General features: G+C 37.9%; 1 protein-coding gene across 8 annotated transcripts in view; it reads right to left on the bottom strand.

Annotated features, from left to right (window-relative positions):
- Positions 1-21,896, bottom strand: part of TTC39B (tetratricopeptide repeat domain 39B) — a 124,274-nt gene that overhangs the window by 32,516 nt on the left and 69,862 nt on the right. For all 8 annotated transcript variants that reach the window (XM_081066050.1, XM_081066048.1, XM_081066053.1 and 5 more), the window contains 6 exons: positions 18,330-18,440; positions 15,959-16,090; positions 14,913-14,989; positions 9,674-9,741; positions 6,685-6,749; positions 339-444 (listed from right to left, as the gene is read on the bottom strand). In XM_081066050.1, the coding sequence (XP_080922176.1) occupies positions 339-444; positions 6,685-6,749; positions 9,674-9,741; positions 14,913-14,989; positions 15,959-16,090; positions 18,330-18,440 (559 nt within the window). The remainder of the gene's footprint in view (positions 1-338; positions 445-6,684; positions 6,750-9,673; positions 9,742-14,912; positions 14,990-15,958; positions 16,091-18,329; positions 18,441-21,896) is intronic.

Here is a 21,896-nt window from a genome sequence, read left to right as displayed (position 1 = left end):
CTCCCTCATCTCTTTTCAATTCCAAAGCCACCAATGCTGTAGCAACAATATTTCTGAGGTGGAAATGAAACTGGACTCCAAGCTCCTTATCACTGAAAAACGTTATTAGACTGCTACATGCTTTCCTCAGTGCACAATCCAACACTACTCTAAACATGTGCAGGACTTTACAACACATAGTGACCAAAGCCCCACACAAGAAAACTGATCCCACTATATCACTTATCAACTAAACCCAGGTAGAGGTTTGGGGTGAGGTTCAAATGCAGTTCAGAAGGCACTGAAAACCTATGGTTCTTTTACAAAAGATTCTGGCTGCTTTATAATTATGTACTTACCAAATTAAAGGCCCCTATTCCAAGTTTGACACCCCCTTCAAACTCATAGAAGAACTGTTGCTCGATTTTGTTCTTCTGAATTACATGCAGGATAGAAAGACATTCTCTAGATTGAAGAAAAAAGTTATAGCGTAAGTTTACTAGGACTCTAAAAATCATCAAGTCAAATTTCACACTCACACATTATCAAATAATTATGTCATTATTCCCAAAATACTAGGAAATATTTAAGTGGATGGTGCTGTGCCAAGTTTTACTCTTAAGGCTCTTGGGTAATAAACATTGAAGAGAATGACGCACCCATTTCTACACTGTTTATCAGGACCAAGCTTTCTGGGTTTAAAGAAAGAGAGGATGTAAACACCAGCAACCACAACTCAGGAGCCATAGAACCACAGGACTGTGACCTTAGCTTCCCTGCAACATGTTAGAGGGGACCTCCAAGCGGTGTTCTCTTCCTCACCTGCTACACACACGCCAGTCTCCCTACTTTCCACCAAGCAACTGAAATACTACTGACAAAAAGATTTAAATTTCAGTGTGATCACCATGGTCTCAAATAGACCCAATAAATTAAAGCTTGTCATTAGGAAAGATTGAAAGATGAAAGCAGATTTCATCACAGTAGCCCCCTTTGTCCTCTTATGTTTTCCTGTTCCACACAAGCAAAACTTTCTGATTTCTCACTTTCATTTCTTTTCTATGAACGTCTCCCTTTCCCATTACATCTTCAATGCAAATTAAATCAGAAAAATGCGAACTAACAAAATGACAGATATAAAAATTGGTAATAACCAGGAATTGCGTATTAAATTGACAAATATATTTTAAAGGTATTAAGAAATAACCAGATGTTATGTATCACTTGCTGTGATTTAATTATAAAGCATATACCGTCATTTATGACATACTCTAGCCAAATACATTTAACCTGAATCCAGTAATTCTGCAGATCTAACTTACAGTTTACAGGAAATATAAGGGGCTAGAGAAACGCTGTGGACTGCATTATGTGCCCCCCCAATTCATATGTTGAAGCTCTAACCACCCAGGGTGACTGTATTTGGAGACTGGGATTTTAGGAGGTAATTCAGAGTAAATGAGGTCACATAGGGTGGCGTCTTAATCAGTAAAATTCAGTGGCCTTATAAGAAGAGGAAGAGAACGAGATAACTCTCTCTCTATCATGTGAGGACAAGTGAGAAGGTGGCTGTCAGCAAGCCAAGAAGAGAGTCCTCACCAGAAACTGATCATGCTGGAACTCCGAACTTGGACTTCCAACCACTAGAACGAGGAGACAATACATTTCTGTTGTTTCAGCTACGCGTCTATAGAATTTTGTAATGGCAGCCTGAGCTGACTAAAAAAGGAAACAAGCTAAAAGAAAACTCAAGAAAGCCACCAAACAAATCTGTAGATATTCTGTAGGACAACTGGACTGGGCTTTTCAACAACTGTCATGAATATAGAGACTCTTCTAAAATAAAATATATTTAATGGACATAAACATCAAATGCATTTAGATAGTCTTGGGTTGGATCCTGGTGCAGACATACCAGGAAAAAAGAAATTTGGGGCCAAGTGGGAAAATTTGAAGATGGATTGGGTATTACATGAAATAAAGCTTTACTGGCATGGAAATATAAAGATCATTAACTGGAAAAAGCAAGTTACAAAAGAATATGTACAGTGTTATCTCATTTTGGTTAGAAAATACATAAATCTTTAGATTTGTATAGAAAATATTCTAGAAGAACATATACTGAGGTATTACAGCTGTAATCACTGACTGGTAAGAGTGTATGGTGTGTGTGTGTGTGTGTGTGTGTGTGTGTTTAATATTTGTTCATTGACATTTTCCTATTTTGTAAAATATATATGCATTGGTGATAATAAAGCATTATTTTAAGTTTTAAATGGAAAACCAGGGCCGGCAATGGTAAGAACAAATGGATACATTCACCTACTTCTGGTGGTTATAGTGCAAGGGTTGGCACACTATTGGAACAGTCATACCCATTCATTTAGTTATTGTCTATGGCTGCTTACACACTACAGTTATAGGGTTCAGTAGTTGAGACAGAGCACTTATGACCCACAAGTCTAAAATCCTTACTGCCTGGTCCTTTACGAAAAGTTTGCCAACCCAGTTACTCTTCAAAATAATTCTGCATTATATATCAAAAATCTTAAACATATATACACTTTTGAATCAACAAATCCAATTTTTGTTCCTAAGGAAATAGTATGGATACACATAAAACTTTACCTATAAGGAGAGATATTACATTACTTATGTATAATGAAAATTTATAAACAAAATAGGCAACAACAGGAAATTAGTTAAGAAGACAGCTGCATGAATGCATACATATATGCGTATACATGTGGTTCATACACTAATGGAATACTAAGCAGCCATTAAAAACCATGATGAATTAAAAATATTTAATGACCCAAAATTTTCTGATATGAAGTGAAAAAGGAAATTTCAAAATGGCACAAAACATATAATTTCATGATATAAAAAGATAATTATTTATGCTTATACACATGCATAAAAAACTCAAATGTCAAAATATCAACAGGATGGCAGGAGGTGGATATGACATTCAGAGTTCTTATTTTAATTAAAATGTAAATTCCTATTTGCTGATAATAGATAATTGTTACAATATTTTCAAATAACATGGAAAAAGCATAAGTATCCCTACAAAACCACACCACAGAGTCTGGTAAATAATCTTCTAGGTGTTCTAATGCTTTACTAAGAATGCAATCTTTAAAAAACACAAATAGGATCATAGAGTATATAATGTTCTATAGGTACTATTGATAATTTCCCAAGAAAATGTATGAAAGCTACCTATTCTTTAACAAGTGCATATTATTGCATTCTATGGAATAATTTATTTAACCAAATTTCTATTGTTAAATATTTGTTTCCAAATTTTCCATATTATGAACCATGCTGCTTAGAGTATTCTTGTACATTCATCAATTACTTTTCCTACATTAAGTTATACTATAGTAATAGTATCCTAACCAACCTTACGATAAATTCTTAGAAAAGGGACTTCTGAGATCAAAGGTGATATACATTCTTAATTTTGATATATACTGCCAGAACATCTTCCAGAATAACTCCCACCAAGCTATGAGCATCACACACTGTCATTTGCCCTCAGTCATTTACATCACTTTTCCATTTGTATTTTTTATTATGGTGAATTTTTATACGATGAAAATGTAAACGTTTATTTGGTCAAGTCAATCTTTCATGATTTCTTCTATGTTATACTTAACAAGGCTTCTGAAATTGAAATCATGAATCTACTGATATAATGCACTGAGAAGGACACAACATCACTTCTATGCTATCCCACCTTAAATAAAAAATCTAAATTTAATCATAAAGAAACATTAAATAAGTCCACATTGAGAGATGTTCTACAAAATAACTGCCCAGTATTCTTCAAAAACATCGAGGTCATGAAAGCCAAAGAAAGACTGAGGGACCCTTCTAGATTAAAAGAGACTAAGGAGACATAACAACTAAATGCAACATCTAAAATCCTGGATTGAATCCTGGCCTAGAAAAAGGACATTAGTGTGACAATTAGAGAAATTTGAGTAAAGTCAATAGAGTAGTTAGTAATATTGTATCAATGTTAGTTTCTTGATTTTAATAATTGTACTGTGTTTAAAGAATTGATTTAAAGATTTGTACTAATTCTTTCTGATCATAAAAGGATGTTCACCAAACTTGAATAGTTTCTCTATGTTCATCACAAGAGGATAAGCTTTGTACAAGAGGATAAGCTTTGTTCTTTAATTAGGAATGGAATTTGGTGACACAGGTAAGAAAAGTCTATACTTATGTGTTTACTGTAAATCAGGAACGTAGTATCATTTGGAGTACATATGGTGATGGTGTCAAATCTCAACACTCAGAAGGGAACAACTCTTGAATGGACTTTACATTTATATAACTAGTCATCTGAAAGTACTCCCCGGTGCCTAGAACTTATACAGAAAACCAGTCTTATTGGTTAAAAAGTCAGAGTACAGAGTTCAAGACTGTCAGAGTGACTGTAGATAATGGGCAAACTTTCAGATAGAGGAGAACGGCATAGGAGAGAAACACCAAAATCAGCATAAAAACTCGTAGCTGAGCCATGAACTATGTGAGCACTGGGGAGACTCCAAAGAAAAGCAGAAGCAAGACAGGAGAAATAATGCAACCATGATTTCAGATGCTGCCTACTACTAGAGAGTAAGAATTTAAAGCCTAAGTCTAGTCAAGTTAAATGCTTTCCAGAATAAAAATCAGCACTCTTCTGAGAAAGGTAACAAAACCTAGAGTCCCTACAATGTATCAATTTAAAAATCATTGACATAAGAACAGAAAATTATGACATATAGTCAAAGAAAAAGCAGGCAATAGAAACTGACCCCATGATGGTCGAGATGTTGAGATAATACCCAAAGTGGAAAAAATATTTTTTTTAAAATGAACAGCACCTAAGTGACCTATTGAACAAAATGGGGCTGACTAACAAGTAATTAGTCTCAGAAGCTCCTTACTCAGAGTGAGTAAGAATAGAGCAGAAGATAATATTTGTAGAAATAATGGCCACAAATTTCTCAAAGCCACACCTAAGCACATCACAGTCAAATTGCTGAGAACCAAGGATATAAAAGAGTCTTCAAAGCATCCAGAAGAAATGACACATTATATATAGGAACAATGATACAAATAAATCTGACTTCTGAACAGAAACAACAGAGGACAAAATAAAAGGGGTAAAAGAAGGAAAAAAAGAAAACCTTGTAACTCATTATGCTATATTGAGCAAAAATAGCCTTCAAACATGAAGGAAAAAATAAAGACGTTTTCAGATAAATGAAATGAAGAGGTCTGTTGAAAGCACACATGCACTACAAGAAATATTAAAAGGAATTCTTCAGTCTGAAAGTATACAGGAATAAACGAAGAACACCAAAAACGGCAGCTATCTGGGTAAACAGAGAAAACTATAATGACTGTTTAAAGCAAAAGCTTCACACTGCATTGTGGGGTTTATAATACATAAGTGTACTATCATAAGAATAGTACAAAGGACAAAAGATGGTAAATGAAACTATACTTTTGCAAGGTTCTTATATTTTATATGCAATGGTACAATATTAATTCTAAGCTGACAGTGGTAAGAGTATATTGTAATTACATAGAGTAGCTATTTAAAAAATTAAATCTTTAATTAAAAAATTAAAGATTTCTTAGCTATAGCTAAGAAATAGAGGGATTACACTGACACATATATATGTATATATATGCACACTCACATATATGTATATACTATATATACATATATATATTTTTTAATTTTATTAAAGCAAAAGGAGGCAGAGAAAGAAGGGGGAAACAAGGCAAAGAAAAACACCAAAATGCCAGTCACAAGTGCAAACATATTGTCGTATTAAATAAAAAAGCAAGACACAACTATGCACATCTACAAGAAATGTAATTTAAATATTAAAAAAAGATAGGTTGACTATATGACATGTGAACACTATTTATAAAAAAGCAAGAATAGCTGTATCAGACAACAGATTTCAAGACAATACTAGACGGAGTTAAGTAGGGACGTTTCATAATGATAATAAGATTAATTTATTATAAAGATTAAAAATTAAAATATATATGAGCCTAACAACAGAGGTTCTAAATATTCAAAGCAAACACTGATGGAACTAAAGGGAGAAATAGATGACTCCAGAATCACAGTTGGAGATTTAAAGCATTGGGAGTAAATGATAGAACTAGAGAAAAATCAGAAAGGATACAGAAAATATGAACAGCACCATGGTCCACCTTAATTGAACATGTGAATCACTGCAGAAAATTCTACTGGGCAATGCAGTTCTAGAGTCTGAATCAAAGACATACCTGTCATTTTAAATTTCTAAATTGTTTTTAGAAGACAGATACTAAGATTATCTCTAAGTATCTATCTAAGATACTAAGATTATTAGATAATCAGGAATTATGTCAGTGCCCCACTTATTTTCAGCTATTTTTCCCTTAAAATTGTATTTGAACTTAAATTCTGTTGCCTTATCGCATTGAATACATACGCAGTACACCAAAATCATGTGCATTTTTACCAATACCAAATAAAAGAAATCTAGTCATACTTAATGAGAATTTTGAAGTACAAAGTGGTAGTACATAGTACATGAATCATTTATAAACCACATGAAGGTGGTCAAAAATGTACAAACTTCCAGTTATTAGATTTAAACACACACACACACACACACATCTTAATTTTTAACTTACTTATATATTTGGTAACTTGTTCTAATTTTCATTCCACCTTTGATGAAGTTGATCATATTTTCATCCTGAAAACAATTCGATTAAATAATTAGATCATGTAGCAAAAGATTCTTACACTCTCCCCAAAGCTATGTAGTTGTGGCTTAGAACAAAATACTGTCTCGAGGACATAATTTTTAATTAAAACATTCTTGCTTTACATTTGAAATACTTTTTTGTTATTTTTCTTCCAAGTTAGAGGACAACAAAAGGAAACATTTTTAAAATCCTTGAATTACTTTAAGGAAGCAATTAAAGAAGTATCCTCACCAATTAGGGGCCTATAGGTTAGTCCAAACCTACTTTAATAAACGTCATCTTCTACTGAGCAATTTTCTTCTGGGTTCAATAGAATCCAAAATGGTTGATTTGGGAGATATGCTCTAAGGCCTAACTTTCCCGTCCCTGTTTGTCATACTCCAGTAAATGGGATTATAGTTCTTCTTTCGCCCGATACGTTAGCAGGCAATCTATTTAACATTGTGAATTTCATTCATATACATTTCTGGACTAAAAACAACTATTCTGCATTTTAGATTTGTTGTCACTAACATGAAATTTTGTTTTTGGGGAGGAAAAAACACTTATCTTTGCTTTGTGGTCATCAACCATAAAATTGAGGCAGTTAGCCTAAATGAATGCCATTTTTGGGGTCAGCATTGTAGTCTAGGATTCCAAAAGAGTCTCTTAATAAAGTATATCTAGTAACTGCTTGAAGGAAGTTACTATAATAGATGGTGCAAATGTTTCACATTTCCCATGTTTCACATTTCCAAGAATGTTTTTCTACTCTATTAATATCAGAAAGATATTCTGGTATTGATTTCCTGTACACTTGAGTATCCTTCTGCAGCAAAAGAAAAACTGATTTTATTTTGCTAATTTTGTTAATTACTTAAATATTTAACACAAATTATTATATGAATCAATAAACACAAATTTCACTATGTAATTTAAATATTTATCTGTATTGTTTTATGGAATCTCATGATTATACAAGTTGCCACAATGGCCAGGAAAGAATTTCTTAAATTAGATTAAAATCTGCCCCAAATAAGAATATTTCATTTCATGATTCACCAAACATTTACTGAATGGCTATTTCACACTAGGCACCCGAATGCAAAATCAGATAAAAGCAATACAATGTGCTCAGGGATGGAGGAATGCATGCGGACGGAGACGTGCATAGAATGTCATGAGAGCACAAAGGTAGGCAAGGTGGGAGGCATGAAGAAATCCACAAAAGCCTCCTGGAAATATCAGTGTTTAAAGCACACAAAAAAATCACTGAAAAGTGACCTGGTGAAGGAAGGCAAAGCAGATGTGAACTCTGCAAGCAAAGGAAAATGGGTGGGAAGGCAAAGAAGCATTACAGACCATGGCGTGCTTGGTCATCTGTGTTAGATAACTCAGCGCTGCTGCAGAAATCTACAGCAAAGAAGGAAAGAACTAAGGAGCAAGAAAGCCACCTCTACCCACTCCACGCAAGTATGCAACATACCTGCCAGTAGCATCTGAGGACATCGGTAAGAGGGGAGTAGGGAATGTGGGGAGAGATACCAGTTTAGTGTGAAAAAGCCTCCCCCATCTCTGATATTCTGGTACAGAACCACTGTCTTAGTCCATGAGAGCTACTAAGTGCTGAAGCAGAGAAACGACAAGGCGCGATTCTCATTTTTGAGAGGATGCTCAATTGCACAACGGAGAATGAGCTGGAGGTAAGAGAAATTACAGAGGGTCACTAGGTTACCATGCAGCCTAGGGAAGAGCTGATGGGCACCTGCCCTAGAATAACTACAGTCAGAATAAAAGGGAAGAGAAGGAGCTGCTAAATCTTCTAAAGGTAGAAGAAGCAGGACCATGACATTGACTGGCTATGAGGGCATGAGGAAGAGAGAAGCCATGGATATCTCCCAGATATTTAATGGCAAGTCACCATGTAAAACTAAGCTTTCAAATCTCAGATTTGATTGTAAAATTCCCATCTGGGAAATACACTAGAAAAAAATGAAGGTCTCCGTGACTAGCATTATGTTTATTGAGGAAATAAGATTGTGGTTTTCAACCAGCCTTCATAATATGTTGGGTTTTAGGAAATAGGGTCATAGACCAGATTGATGCAATTTTACTAAAGCAGAATCCAGTCTAAGACGTCAACCTCCAGAAAAAGAGAAAAGCAACTCTCACTCAATACAACGTAAACATTGAGATTGAGGAAGATTTTCCGTTTTACAGTTGAATATCTGCCCCATTACAATTTCCACCTCGTCATTGACCTACTGTATCCACCACTGCCTTCCATGAGGCCATGAGGTTAAAAATCCATGTTTTTTAGAAGCATTGGAAGATACAATGATAGGCAAGGTATTGGTTGTAACAGTTCCTAGAGGTGAAATTAAAATGCCCCACAAGAAGAGGATTCATGTTATTTTCAGTGAGTTTTTAAAGCTGCTCTTCCAGAGGAAGAACTAAAAGAAAGGGGAATGAGAATAGAAGAGAGGGGAAAATAAAATGTGAAGTGTACATGAAAAGTTCAGCTCTCCATGCATGCATAACAGAAGGGAATGGCCAAGGATTAAGGAAGCCTCTTCTGCCAGAGACACTGCTGCGCGCAGCCATCTACCATGAGCAAAAACAGAGAGGGATAAGCTCACTTTTCATACAGCAAAGCCTCCTGAAATTAGGTGTGGTAGCCGCAAGGCAGTTTCTTTAAAAGGCAGTGGTTCTCGGTAGACTGAAGTTCAAAACAGACTCTAAGTGCATTTGATTAGGACCAAAGCTCCCTGGAGTCCTTTCTTCAGCCAAAGTTTGTCAGAATAACCAATATCTTTCATGACAACTATAAAAAGTCGAAAGACATGAAGCACTGACAGAATGAGCCACATTTTTGCTGTGGCGTACCAGCAGGCTTCCCCAGCAATACATCTCTCAGCCAAAGGTTCATTACCTGCACAAACGTGAGTGCTGCTTTCTGCAGGAGACACTCGGCATAACAGATTTCGGCATGCATTTCCTCTATTAAAAACAAATAAAAGCATATTAAGGAAAATCCCACATCCACAGTAATTGCTCTGAGATATTCAGAAAAGACTGGTAGATACATGAGCCCAAGAGAGACACAAACACCTAGATTGCTCTGGTGCTTCTGTAAAAGTGGAATGATGACCTCAAGTTCTGTCCCTTAGTAAGATTTTTTCCCAGAACGCGCGAAATGCTTCGAGGAAGTCATCTTATGGTTCCAGTCAAAACAACCGTGAGGAGTCAGGTAGTTGGTGTCAGAGACCCAAACTCAGCTCACAAGAGGAAATCAAAATGTAAAAGCACTTTTAAAAAAAGCACAGGAAACCACTTATTTTTTAAGTTAACAGTAACAAGCAAGTTTCACATGGTTATAAAGACTGAAAAAACTAACTTAAATTTATAAATTCTAGCTGCTAAAATATGAAGGTATGATAAGCATGGCAATGATGAGATACATTATTAACCTGAGGAGACAACAGCAATTCTCTACAGTTCTGTGAACAAAGAACTGTCCTGCACGCCCAGGTCCTGGTACGTCACACAGAAGCCTTGAGTAAAGAGTTCTCACCAGCAGTTTTAGGCTATTTAGATCACGGAGACATCTACGCAGCGCAGCAACAGAGCACTGACCAAAGGAGCCGAGTAAAGCCATGTATGACCCAGGGACACGTGGAATGCCTCAAAAATATGCCCTACCTTCCTACACAATCCATTACACTGACAGAGATTGGGAAGAGGGGAATCTTTGCATGTTTCCACTAAAAAAAAAAAAAAAATCAGCAGATTCCTGTTTTACCCATGAGAGACAAATTGGTATTTTAAGTGAATGAGCTTGGGGAGTTTAACAGCCTGGGTTGGGAGAAGGCTCTCCCAAGTACTTAGCTGGGGAGCCTCAAGAAAACTACCCGACTTCTCTCTGCTGGTTTCCTCTTACACACCAGACTCCCCATCACACACACACACACACACACACATACACACACACACACACAGCACATTGGTTCTCACAAATTGGTTCACCTTCCTGCCACGCTCATATTACACAGATTGAATTTACAAAGCAACTATGCAGCTCAGGTCCCCCAAAAGCACGCATACAGATGGGGCCGAATTGAATCATGACCTGTGCACCTTCTGACAGCATCAACAGGGTCTCACTCCTTTGAAACACCTCACTTCAAAGTGTGCCTTTGGATTATACTCGGTGTGTTCAGTGGGATAAAAACTGGTAACTTCAGTTTTTCCAGTTGCCAGAAAAGCCTTTTCCTAGGTACATTTGTAAGAAAGGGGGATTGTTAGGAATTATTCCCTTTGAAAGGCTGTGCAGTCACACAGATTGTTGGGGCAGGTACCGAGAGGTGAAGCTGCTGTTTGCAGAGAACCAGCACAGGCAGAGGCCCAGAGCAGCTGCGGGGCTGCCTCTCGCTGAAGCTCAAGGTGTAAAGGGAGGAGTGGCCAATGGGTCTGGTAGTATAAATCGGGGCTAAATTATGGACAACTTTGAATGTCAACGTCGGGGCTTGATTCAGTAGGCTTTGCAGAGATCTCAGCAGAAGAGTGATTGCATTGGGGTTAATGTAAAGATGACAAATCTAAGAACAGCTAAAAGACATAACCAGAAGGCAGAGATAAAAGGCAAGAAAGTCTGAACTCTATAAACCATATGTAAGTATTCTTCATATTAAATCTCTCTCAGGACTTAGGTTTAAGCACCGCATGTAAGTAGCTGTTCTTAAAGGAAATGGGAAAGCCATTCAGGGCAATATGCCAGCCACAAGAGAAGAATGGGAGGCATCCATGTGAAACCCAGGAAAAGTGTAATTAAATATACTCACTCCTGCAGACAACCAGTCACTCTAGTATGTAAATGAAAATTACCAAGAGGAAAAACAAATCATATACTAAGGCTACAATGTTTTGACACGCTCCCTTGAAGACACAAAGTCTGTTTGGGCTGCAGTGGCAGCCAAACTCATTAGGAATAAAACACAACTTAAAAGTCTTATTTCTTCACTCTGTTTGATTTATTTTGGGACAGTTCCTGGGCTCTCATAAGTAGCCACTTGTCATTTATGAGTAGGTACCCACCAGAACACCTTTTAATGATAAATTCATTAGTTCACTGAAGGACATATATCCATTATGCACTGGACTGTTAACTAAACATGCCTTTAGATATAAAAGTCTAAATAAACCTGTATTTCAGAATAGGTTATAGTCACAAGTTAATTTGTTTTTATTATTTTTAATTAAGACTTTATTTTTTACAGCGCTTTCAGCTTCATAGCAAAAGTGAGACTTCCTGTACCCCCCACCCCCACATATGCACAACCTCTCCCACTGTCTTCCCCCCTCCACCCTTCACAGATATACATTTGTTCCAACTGATGAAACTCCACTGACACATCATAATCACCCAAAACCCATAGTTTACATTAGGTTTCACTCTTGGTGTTGCACATTCTCTGTGTTTGGACAAATGTATAATGACATGTATCCATCACGGCATCATCCAGAGTATTTTTACTGCACTAAATATCCCCATGTTCCACGTGTTCAGCTCTCCACCCCCAGACCCTGGAAACCTCTGAACTTTTTACTGTCTCCATAGTTTTGCCTTTTTTAGAATGTCACATACTTGGAATCATACCGTGAGTGTAACCTTTTCAGATTGGTCTTTCACTTAATAATATGCGTTGAAGTTCCTCCATGTCTTTACATGGGTTGACGGAGCATTTCTTTTTAGTGTTAAATAATACTCCATTGTCTGCATGCCCCACAGTTTATTTATCCAATCACTTACTGAAGGACATCTTGGTTGCTTACAAGTTTTGCTAATTATAAAGAAAGCTGCTATAAACATTCATTTGCAGGGTTTTCTATGGATGTAAGTTTCAGCTCCTCTGGGTAGATGATATTAAGGAGAGCGACTGTTGGATTTTACAGCAACAGCATGTTTAGTTTTGTAAGAAACTGCCATGCTGCCTTCCAAAGTGGCTGCACCGCTTTGCATTCCCAGCAGCATGAGCTTTCCGCTGCTCCACATGCTCACCAGCACTGGGTGTTATCAGATTCTGGACATTCTAATAGGTGTGCAGTGGTATCTCGTTGTTTATTTTTTAATATTTAGTAAAACTTAATTTTCTATCCTAGATTTTTTAAAGTGTTATGTTCAAAGGCATCATAAAAAGATAAGAACACAATATCTTTTATTTTCGAGATGTCTAACATAGGAGCATTCCAACATTTCCCTCCTCCACGTATGACACATTCTGTGCCTTTTTCTACATGCCTACAGGAGAATGTTTGGGGTGCAGTGGAAAGAGCAGGTCTGAACTCTGCTCTGCTGGGCGGATAATCTTAATTTCTCTTAACTTTAGTTCCTAGTCTATAAACAGGTTCCACAGATTAGATTGAGTAATGTTAAGGAAAGCACCAAGGACAGTGCCTGACACAGAGAGTGTTTTTTAAAATAGGGCATTATCAGTATTATTTTTTGAATTCTTATTGTTATTAATATTATTACTACTGCTATGATTTATACTTACCCCAAAAATACCAGGTTATTCTACCCAAAACTAAGGTAAAAAAAATCTCAAATGTCAACCTTCTTATTGCAAAGAAAAAGGAAGGTGGAGGGCAAGAAGGGAGAATATAATTGAAAGAGCCAGATTTCTTTGGGGCCCACTTAATTTCCCATTGACCTACTTTCATGGACTTTAGCCCTACTGGGGCCAATTTACATAAGTGGCCCAAATATGGAAAATATGAAGACACTGTACCCAAAAATCAAGGGGATAAATTCTGATGGGTTCTTATAGGTCAGTTTCTGGAGAAAAACAAGATGGGCTTCTGCCGCCTGGAGTGACCGATGTATTGCCATTCTGTCACAGGGTCTCAGGGCGGACCCCATGCCCTTTTGGAGCAAGTCCAAAAGTCCTCTCCTTGAAGCAGTACCTTAGCCTCATATCATGCAAATGTTCCCAAATTCTCCAATGTCTACAAGTTGATGATAATGCTCCTTCTACCAAAACAAATAAAACTTCATACTAAAACACATTCAAAAGTGGTCTGAAGACTAGGAACGATTCTGACAATGCATCCAGAATTGCTCTTGCCACAGCTGCTGCTACTATTTCGTGTGACCTCTTTAAGAGAGTAAGTTTGACAATGACAATACAGGCACACATTCCCCTTGGATGGCTTGGAGGCTGATTTTTATTCTGCCATAGCCACATCTGAAGGACATTATTTTCTCCTCTGCAGGATATCTGGGTGCTCTTTTCTTATAAATAATTCTGACTAGAGTGTAACACTTATGAAACAGAGCCGATTATGGAACCTCTGCCCCAATCTCAGTGGGAACATGAAATAGTTCAGAACAAAGGAGTCATTTCCTCCTACCCCTCTAATCAGATCCTATATCTAGCTATTCCTGGACTCTTGAATATTCTCAAATGTCCACAAACCAAACATTTTCTCTACTGTGAAACAACATCATTGTTTTCTAAGGGATCAAAATTACTTTTACTTTGAAAAAATTGTAATAGCTTATAGAAAAACACAAACTCTTATACGTGGATGGTAAAAACATAAACTGACCTAACTCTTTGAAGAAACAATAGGCAGTACCTACAAATATTATCAATTTGCAAATCCTCATTCCGTTATTCCACTTTGATGAATGTACAAAAATTTTAGGCCAATATTATTTGTAATAGTGAAAAAATAAAAACAATGCACTGTCCTTCAATAGAGAAAAAACAAGTAATTTATGGAACCCCCTCTGTATGGAATACTACTACATAGTTATTCAATAGAATGAAGTACAAGTTACATGTATTGACATGGGAGAACATTAACATGAAAAATCTTGTAGAACAGTATGTATCAGGTAATTCTGTGCTTGCAAAAAGTGAACAATACATAAACAACTACGAAAACCCTATGTGTACCTTATGTATATGCTTATACATGTACACAGAATAATCTGCAAGGCTTCAAAACCAACTATTAAAAATGGTTACTTCTGGAGGGTATGATGGGGAAGAGAAAAAATACATTCCATTTACTTTGTAATACATTTAAGTACTGAATTTTATGAGCATGGTCACATTTTAATTTTTCAAAGAAAGAAAAAAATTAATCTTGTAAATATCTCTTACCTTCAGTCATCTGTTCCAACGATCCTCTAGAAAGAAAACTTGAGACGGATTCTACAACTGTGCATTTTTTCCTATATCTGCAAAGAATAAGAAAAAAAAATAACAATAAATTAGGCCGAGCTCCTTTTCATTTGACATTCATCTGATATTCATTCACGGTCACACCAAAGCGTCACCGAGGCAGAACTCTCCACCCTGAAGTCTACAGGGGAAAGACCATCCTTTCCCACACTGCACTCACATCTCCAAGCACTGGGCCCGTATGCTTTGGCACTCAACTGGCTTTACTGAACATGTGAGCAGACAAACCCTCACAAACAGGCACTAACCCTACCAAGCACCTTCCCTGAGCTCTGTGGTTGAAATCTGTATCTGTGGTAAGCATCGCCACAGGTAAAGAATGGACTTTGACTGCAATATTTGGCAGCTCTCTCTTCATTTGTGAGGTTTGCAACGTAATTATAGGAGGATATTATTTCACCAATGTTAAAATTCACCAATGCTAGGTCAAAGTTTTTGCTAGGGTCTTTCTATACACCCAGAGCAAAGATTAAAATAAAACAGATAATCCACCTCATTTTCACCAACAAGAGTGCTCAACTGTGTCATTTTTTTTAAACAAATAAAACATTCCTTTCTGAAGTTGCAGCATCTCCCACATAAAAAAAAAGAAATGTGCCTTGCGTGGCCTGGCCTCGTATGCAGTACATACGCTCAGCCACCACAGGGAAGACCCTTGAGAGAAATTCCCGCTGCTAATCTCACTGAAATCTCCCTCCGCCCTTCTCTGTTAGCTCAAGTTACCAAAAAGAAAAGTAGAAAGTACAGATGCCTATGTGTTTGGCCATAATTCCTACCAGGATTTTTTTTTTTTTTGTCTCTATTACATAAAACTACATGAGGCCAAGAAAAGCTTTGAAGCTCAAGTCCTTTTCTACAGCGAGGCCAACTTCAAACAGAGCTCTCAGGTGATCAAACTGATGATCAAACACACAGACATAAAGGTTTGTAATCATGTCACAAGCATTTAATTACTCGGTTCATACTTTTGGCAGGTTTGTAAGGCGTCCTTCATGGCAGAAATGCCATTTTGGATGTCCTGTTGCTCGAAGGTCATGATGGCCTGCAACACCACGATGGTACTGTAGCCCAAGGCATGGTACATGCTCTCCTTAGCCCTGGGGGCAACAAAGAAAAGGAGTACAGTTCAATTCAACTGAAAAGCATCTGTGTCTTGCCTGATGGTAATCCTGAGAAATCCTAATAAATGCATGTCTTGACTTTCACAGGGATAATCTTTACTCCTTTCCCATAATCACTGAAATAATACACGTCGTGAAAGACAGGCCCTAAAAAACTCAAGCAGCAAGGACTTTCCAGTGTAAGCTCACACAGGTAGCACAGATTGTTCCAAGGGGAAGCAGAAACAAGACAAGATGCTTTTCTCTGTTTCAGCACAAGGGGGCAGCCTGCGGATTCATTTCCTAGGAAATGTTTCAAAGTAAAGCAATATTTCCCAGTCCTTAATTCTGAAGTAAGTGCTAAAGTAAAAACCACTGGAAACATATTTTGGAACGGAGAAATTCTGATATGTTTTTTGAAAGGTAACGTCTCTTTAAAATAGACCCCCCTCTTCTCCCAGCCAAAGACGAGATAAAGGAAGATTTTTGCAATATAACTTAGCCACAAATGGCCTTGACAAAAGTACATTTTAGACTCCCTATCTAATCTGAAACCATTATCTGATATTCCTGATTAAAGTTCTTGATAATTCAAACAATCAAATCATCAGTGAGAATTCCTTAGATTCTTAAGGTCAATTAGTCCTAATGTATGGCAGACATCTCAGAGTCTCAGGCTATGAAAAACTCACCATCATTTTTCTCAAAACTTCTTAAATTATGTGAATTACTTATAAGATTTAAAATAGCAATGCACAGTTTTGTTTTTAATTCAAATATAATACACAACATCTTGCTGCTGCCTAAAACAGATGAAAGCCACTTTATTCTTTTCCCCCATGGAAATAATCTAAACATTCTTTGATACTTTGTGGTTTGTCCTGGACAGTGAGGGCCTGGTTGTTCAAAAGAACTGCAAGGAATCAGAGCAGCCTAAAGTTAATCAGTACTTGCAGTGTTAAACCTCATATTTAAACCAAAAGTTCCTCCAAGAGGAAAAAAGTATCCAAGTAGGAAAAACATACATTTAAATGTGAAACGTGCATCATGATCAGGGAATATAAAACTCCACTAAATACAAAGCGAAATCATTTATTTTCATTCCATTACTGTAGCTGGGTGTCACTGCTAGAGAAAAAAAAAGGACTTATTTGAATAAAAACAAAGAAGACAGTATACAGGCTGAAAGAGGTGAGACAAAGGAAGAAAGGTAAACAGAGGTAAATGCATGTCTTGACTTTCTTCCCTCTGTTTACCTTTCTTCCTTCGTCTCACTGCAGAGACAGAGATGGAGAGATGGAGAAGTCACTGGTAAAAAAGGCAGGAGACAAGCAAGGTAGAGGTTGTGAGACACGTGGAGGAGATGACACTACAATTTCCTTCGGCTGTGGGCTTCACCGTCTACTTTACCATCTGTTCCTAACCTCTGCAATGCTAACTGATCTTCTAAATCTTAATAGAATTAACACAGCAGCTTCTCAGCAGGTAAATTAGTTTCCAAGATTCAAAGTCAAGGACCAGAGTCATGTCACAGTATTGATTGCTCAAGGGAATGCGATTCCCACTTTCGTGCCCAGCTCACCTTCTAGGCAATTATTACATGAGGTCTAATGCACGGCTGAGGGTTGAACGCACAATGTAAGAATAAATTCCTGTCAAGCTACAGTCACACTGCAGGCTGGGGACTGTGATCAAAAGGTGGCCCACGTCGTAAGAAGGCTGAGAACAGGTTTTGCTGCTACATTTTATGAATTAACAGGTACTATTCATTGAAATGAAGTTGTTCAACTTGTTAGTCACATAAATAGGGAATCCCAACAAACAATATTTGTATTATCTTCCATTCTTTAGCTTTTCAGATTACCTTACCCTAGTTCTTCCCATCCCCATTTCAAAGGAAACGGTTCTCAATTACATGTAAGGAAAGAGGAACAGCCATAAAAATATTTCACTGAAGAAAATAAAAAACAAAGCTCCACAAAACAAAATAAATGACATTATTTGAACAAGTATAGAAATTAAAATATGAGAAAGAATCAGAAATTTTCTACTGATGCAAGTTGAAAAGGCAGATTTCTTCATTGGATATTAAAACCAATCAACAGTAAGGGGTCGCAACCAAATATTCAGGTGAAAATACAGACAAATGAACTGACAAGCATGACATCAAAGGCAGAATCACCAAAAACATCTTAAAAAGTACACTTTTTTACCTAAAAGAAATAAAGTTAATTACCATGGTTGAAGCAATTCTAAGGCATCTGTAAATTTGTTACTTAGAAATAAGTTCAATGCTACTGCACATTCTTCCAGGCCACTCTTGAGATCCATCTTGGTTGATGCTGACCTAAAAATCAAGAAAAAATACACAGAATTTTTACAACTTTTACTATCAGCAAGTTATCACAGTGTGTGTGTGTGTGTGTGTGTGTGTGTGTGTTGTGTGTACACACATACTTTGGAGATAGAAAGACAGCCTGGAATTCTAACTCTGCCACTTGCTAGCAGTGTCTTGAACCTCCAGGAGCTGACTTTCTTATCTATGAAATGGGGAACACCACCACCTACTTCACGGAGCTATTGTGAGGATGGAATAAATGACCAATAATGCTCATAGCAGACACTGAATAAATGAGTCGTCCACCATCTCACTCCAAAGACCACAAGTATTAGGAACTACTTTTATTCATGGGGGGAGCAGAGGCTATTTTGCTTTAGTTTGATTAGATGGAGGGAAAAAATGTGGTTTAGTGGAAAACTGCAGTCTAGAGGAAACCCTTCCAGGTTATTTGCTTTTGAATAGATGGAAGCTATCTTACTCAATTATCAACTCTGTGAATTGTAAATAACTGATAGCAATGCAAAACAATTGTTGTCAATAGACATGTCAATTCTGTCCAGGCCAACAGAGGTTCAACGGACTTCCCTCCAGTGTTGAAGGAGCTAGAGTCTGAATTTGCATATTCATTTCAACATTCGTTGACTCCATATAAATTTGTGCTGTTTTCATTTCTCCTTTGAATCTGTTATAACAGCTGTCTAGTTCCCTCATTGATTAATGAGTTAAGTAAAGTCTTTAACATGTGTTCATTTCTACATCTCTCTGAAAGTCACAATTTCACTTCTTTCAGAAAATTACCTGTTATTTACATTTGATAGAAATTTTGCTCTTTAAAACTAGAGCTATCTCTGAAATGTTTTGTATAACAATTTCCAATAGGAAAATATTTCAGGAAGTAAATGAGCAGTACAATTATTTATTTAAAAGCACTTAAAAGTTTAATTTCCATGGCTCCAATGTCTCTAAATTCATTCTTTCAGGCAAACAAAATCTCACCAGTCACTCGTCTACAAGAAATGGGTTCTGAAGGTTCTACAGGGAAAGACCCTCTACCCCCAAGACTTCTCATGGCTGGTTCCTTCCAGTTATTCAACTCTCAGCTCAAGAAGCACCAACTCAGAGCTGCCTCACTGACTGCACCCCCTTCTGTCTCACTGTTTTGTTTGCTGCATACCACCTATTACCATCCAAAGCATCCTGTGCAGTATTTGTAGACACGTTTGTCTTTGTCTATCTTCCCTCTTTAGGACATAAATGCAAGGAGAATGTTTTAGTCACTGCTGTGCCACCAATGCCTTTGGTGGTATCTAGAACATAGTACATACTCAATAAATATTGTTGAGCAGGTGGGTAGGTGGGTGGGTCGAGCTGATCTGGGTAGAAGCAGAGAATTCCCCATGCCTAGAGCTTGATGGCACCTCTCCTCCAGAGTGGTGCAGAAATGAGACAAGCTCTTGGTAGACAGGTAGCTGAAGAGCTAAGGCTACTTCTGTGTCAACTTGAAGTCAACTTGTGTGTCAACTTCTGTGTCAACTTGTGCTAAGGGATGTCCAGACAGCTGGTAACACATTATTTCTAGGTATGTCTGTGAGGGTAAAGAGATGAGCCTTTGAAGTGGCAAAAAGAGTAAAGCAGACGGCCCTCCCCAATGTGGGTGGGCATCATAAAACCCACGGAGGGCCAGGATGGAACAAAAAGCAGAGGAAGGATGAGTTCATGTGGTCTCTCTGTTTGAGCTAGGACACCCATCTTCTGCTCTCTTTTGCTCCTGGTTTTCGAGCCTTCAGACTCAGACTGAATTGTACCACTAGCTTTCCTGATTGTGTGGCTTGCAGGTTGTGAGACTTCTCAGCCTCCATAATTACATGAGACAATGCCCATGATAAATCTCATCTATATATCCCATTGGTCCTTTCCTCTGGAGAACCCTGACTAATACAAAACTGCTCTGCCCTTAAGTTTCCAATAAATGAAGAGGTCAAATAAAAATGCTAGGAGTTTACAAACATCCCTGGGAAAGATTTTTCACTAGAAAGTTCCTTGATACCTCACATCACTCCATCATCAAATCCAGTCAGTTACTTCCTAAACATCTCTGGGATTTATCCTGTTTCACCTCTACTACCCCGCCCCCCTTAGCCAACATGTGCCTCTTGGTGTCTACAGACACATTTTATCCCATTTCCTAACCCTCCCCCCCAACCCCAATCAAATCTCTACGTAGACCTCATTCCTAATATTTACGGAGCTCTACCTACACACCAGGCACCCTTCTAGGGGCTGGGAATACAACAATAAATAAGATACACAGGATCTCGGGTACTCAAGAAGCTTTCTTTCTCCTGGGCAGGGAGTGCAGACTTAAACTAGAAGACCAGAATAAAATCACCTCAGACAGGGAAAAATAGTCTGGGAGAGAATCTGTTTTGGGAAGATGGGTGGGGTGGGGCCCAACATTAATGAGGGTGGTCATGGAAACTTATCCAAAAGGGTGACCTCTGAGTGCCGTAATAGGGAGCCAGCCATGGGAATATCTAGGTTGAGGGAAGAAGGGGAGATTTGCAGCTGGGAAGGTGACGAGCAAGGCAGAGAGTGGAAGAAAATGACAGAAAGCCAGCAGAAACCAGAAACAGAGGATAGGCAGAGAGGATAGGTTTTATTCTAAGAACACAAGGAAATTTTAGCTCAGAAATCTCTACTCCCTTTCTAATCACCCCTTCCCTTCGGCTATTACATTTTCCAGTTTTAGCTCTCATCTGTTCTCTTAATCTTCACTCCCACCAGCTCTCCCAAGTCACAGCTCATCTTCTACTATGAGGAAATGAGCTGTGAATATATACTGGTCCCCTTGTCAAACAAACAACCACCTCTGCATCTCAGTCGGCCACACTGTCACGTAGGAGGATGGACTTAAAGGCCCCAGCTTACAGGGATAAATAAAAGTGGGGGCTCAGCACCTCCAAACACAAGTCAACTCAGCCCTTCTAGGCAGTTTACTAATATGTTCACATGAAATTAAGACCACCCCTCCTCCAGAATACCAGTACTACCTACCACGTGTTCTGCAAGGAATGACCAAGAGAGCAAGTTAAAGCTCGACTAGAACTTCTCAAACATCTCTTTCCACTGCCATCACGTTAATTGAGACTCTTATCCCCTCAAGTCTGAATTCTGAAAACAGTCTCCAAGAATGCCTTCTTGACTGTTACAGCTTTGATTCAGGGGTTCTCACACTTCAGCGTGCATTAGACTGACCTGGAGGGCTTGCTAAAACATACTGCTGGGCCCCACCACCAGAGTTCCTGACTCAGTAGGCCTGGGATGGGGCCCAACAAGTTCCCAAATAACACCAATTCTGCCTTAATTCATTCTGGATACCGTTCTCACACTACTCTTCCTAAAAAGATTTTCAATCACACTGCTTCCTTAGGTTAAGAACCTAGAATGGCCACCCACATCAAC

Source organism: Rhinolophus hipposideros (genome assembly GCF_964194185.1).
Source record: "Rhinolophus hipposideros genome assembly, chromosome: 11".
NCBI classification, from domain to species: domain Eukaryota; kingdom Metazoa; phylum Chordata; class Mammalia; order Chiroptera; family Rhinolophidae; genus Rhinolophus; species Rhinolophus hipposideros.
This window is presented reverse-complemented; position numbering and strand designations above follow the sequence as displayed.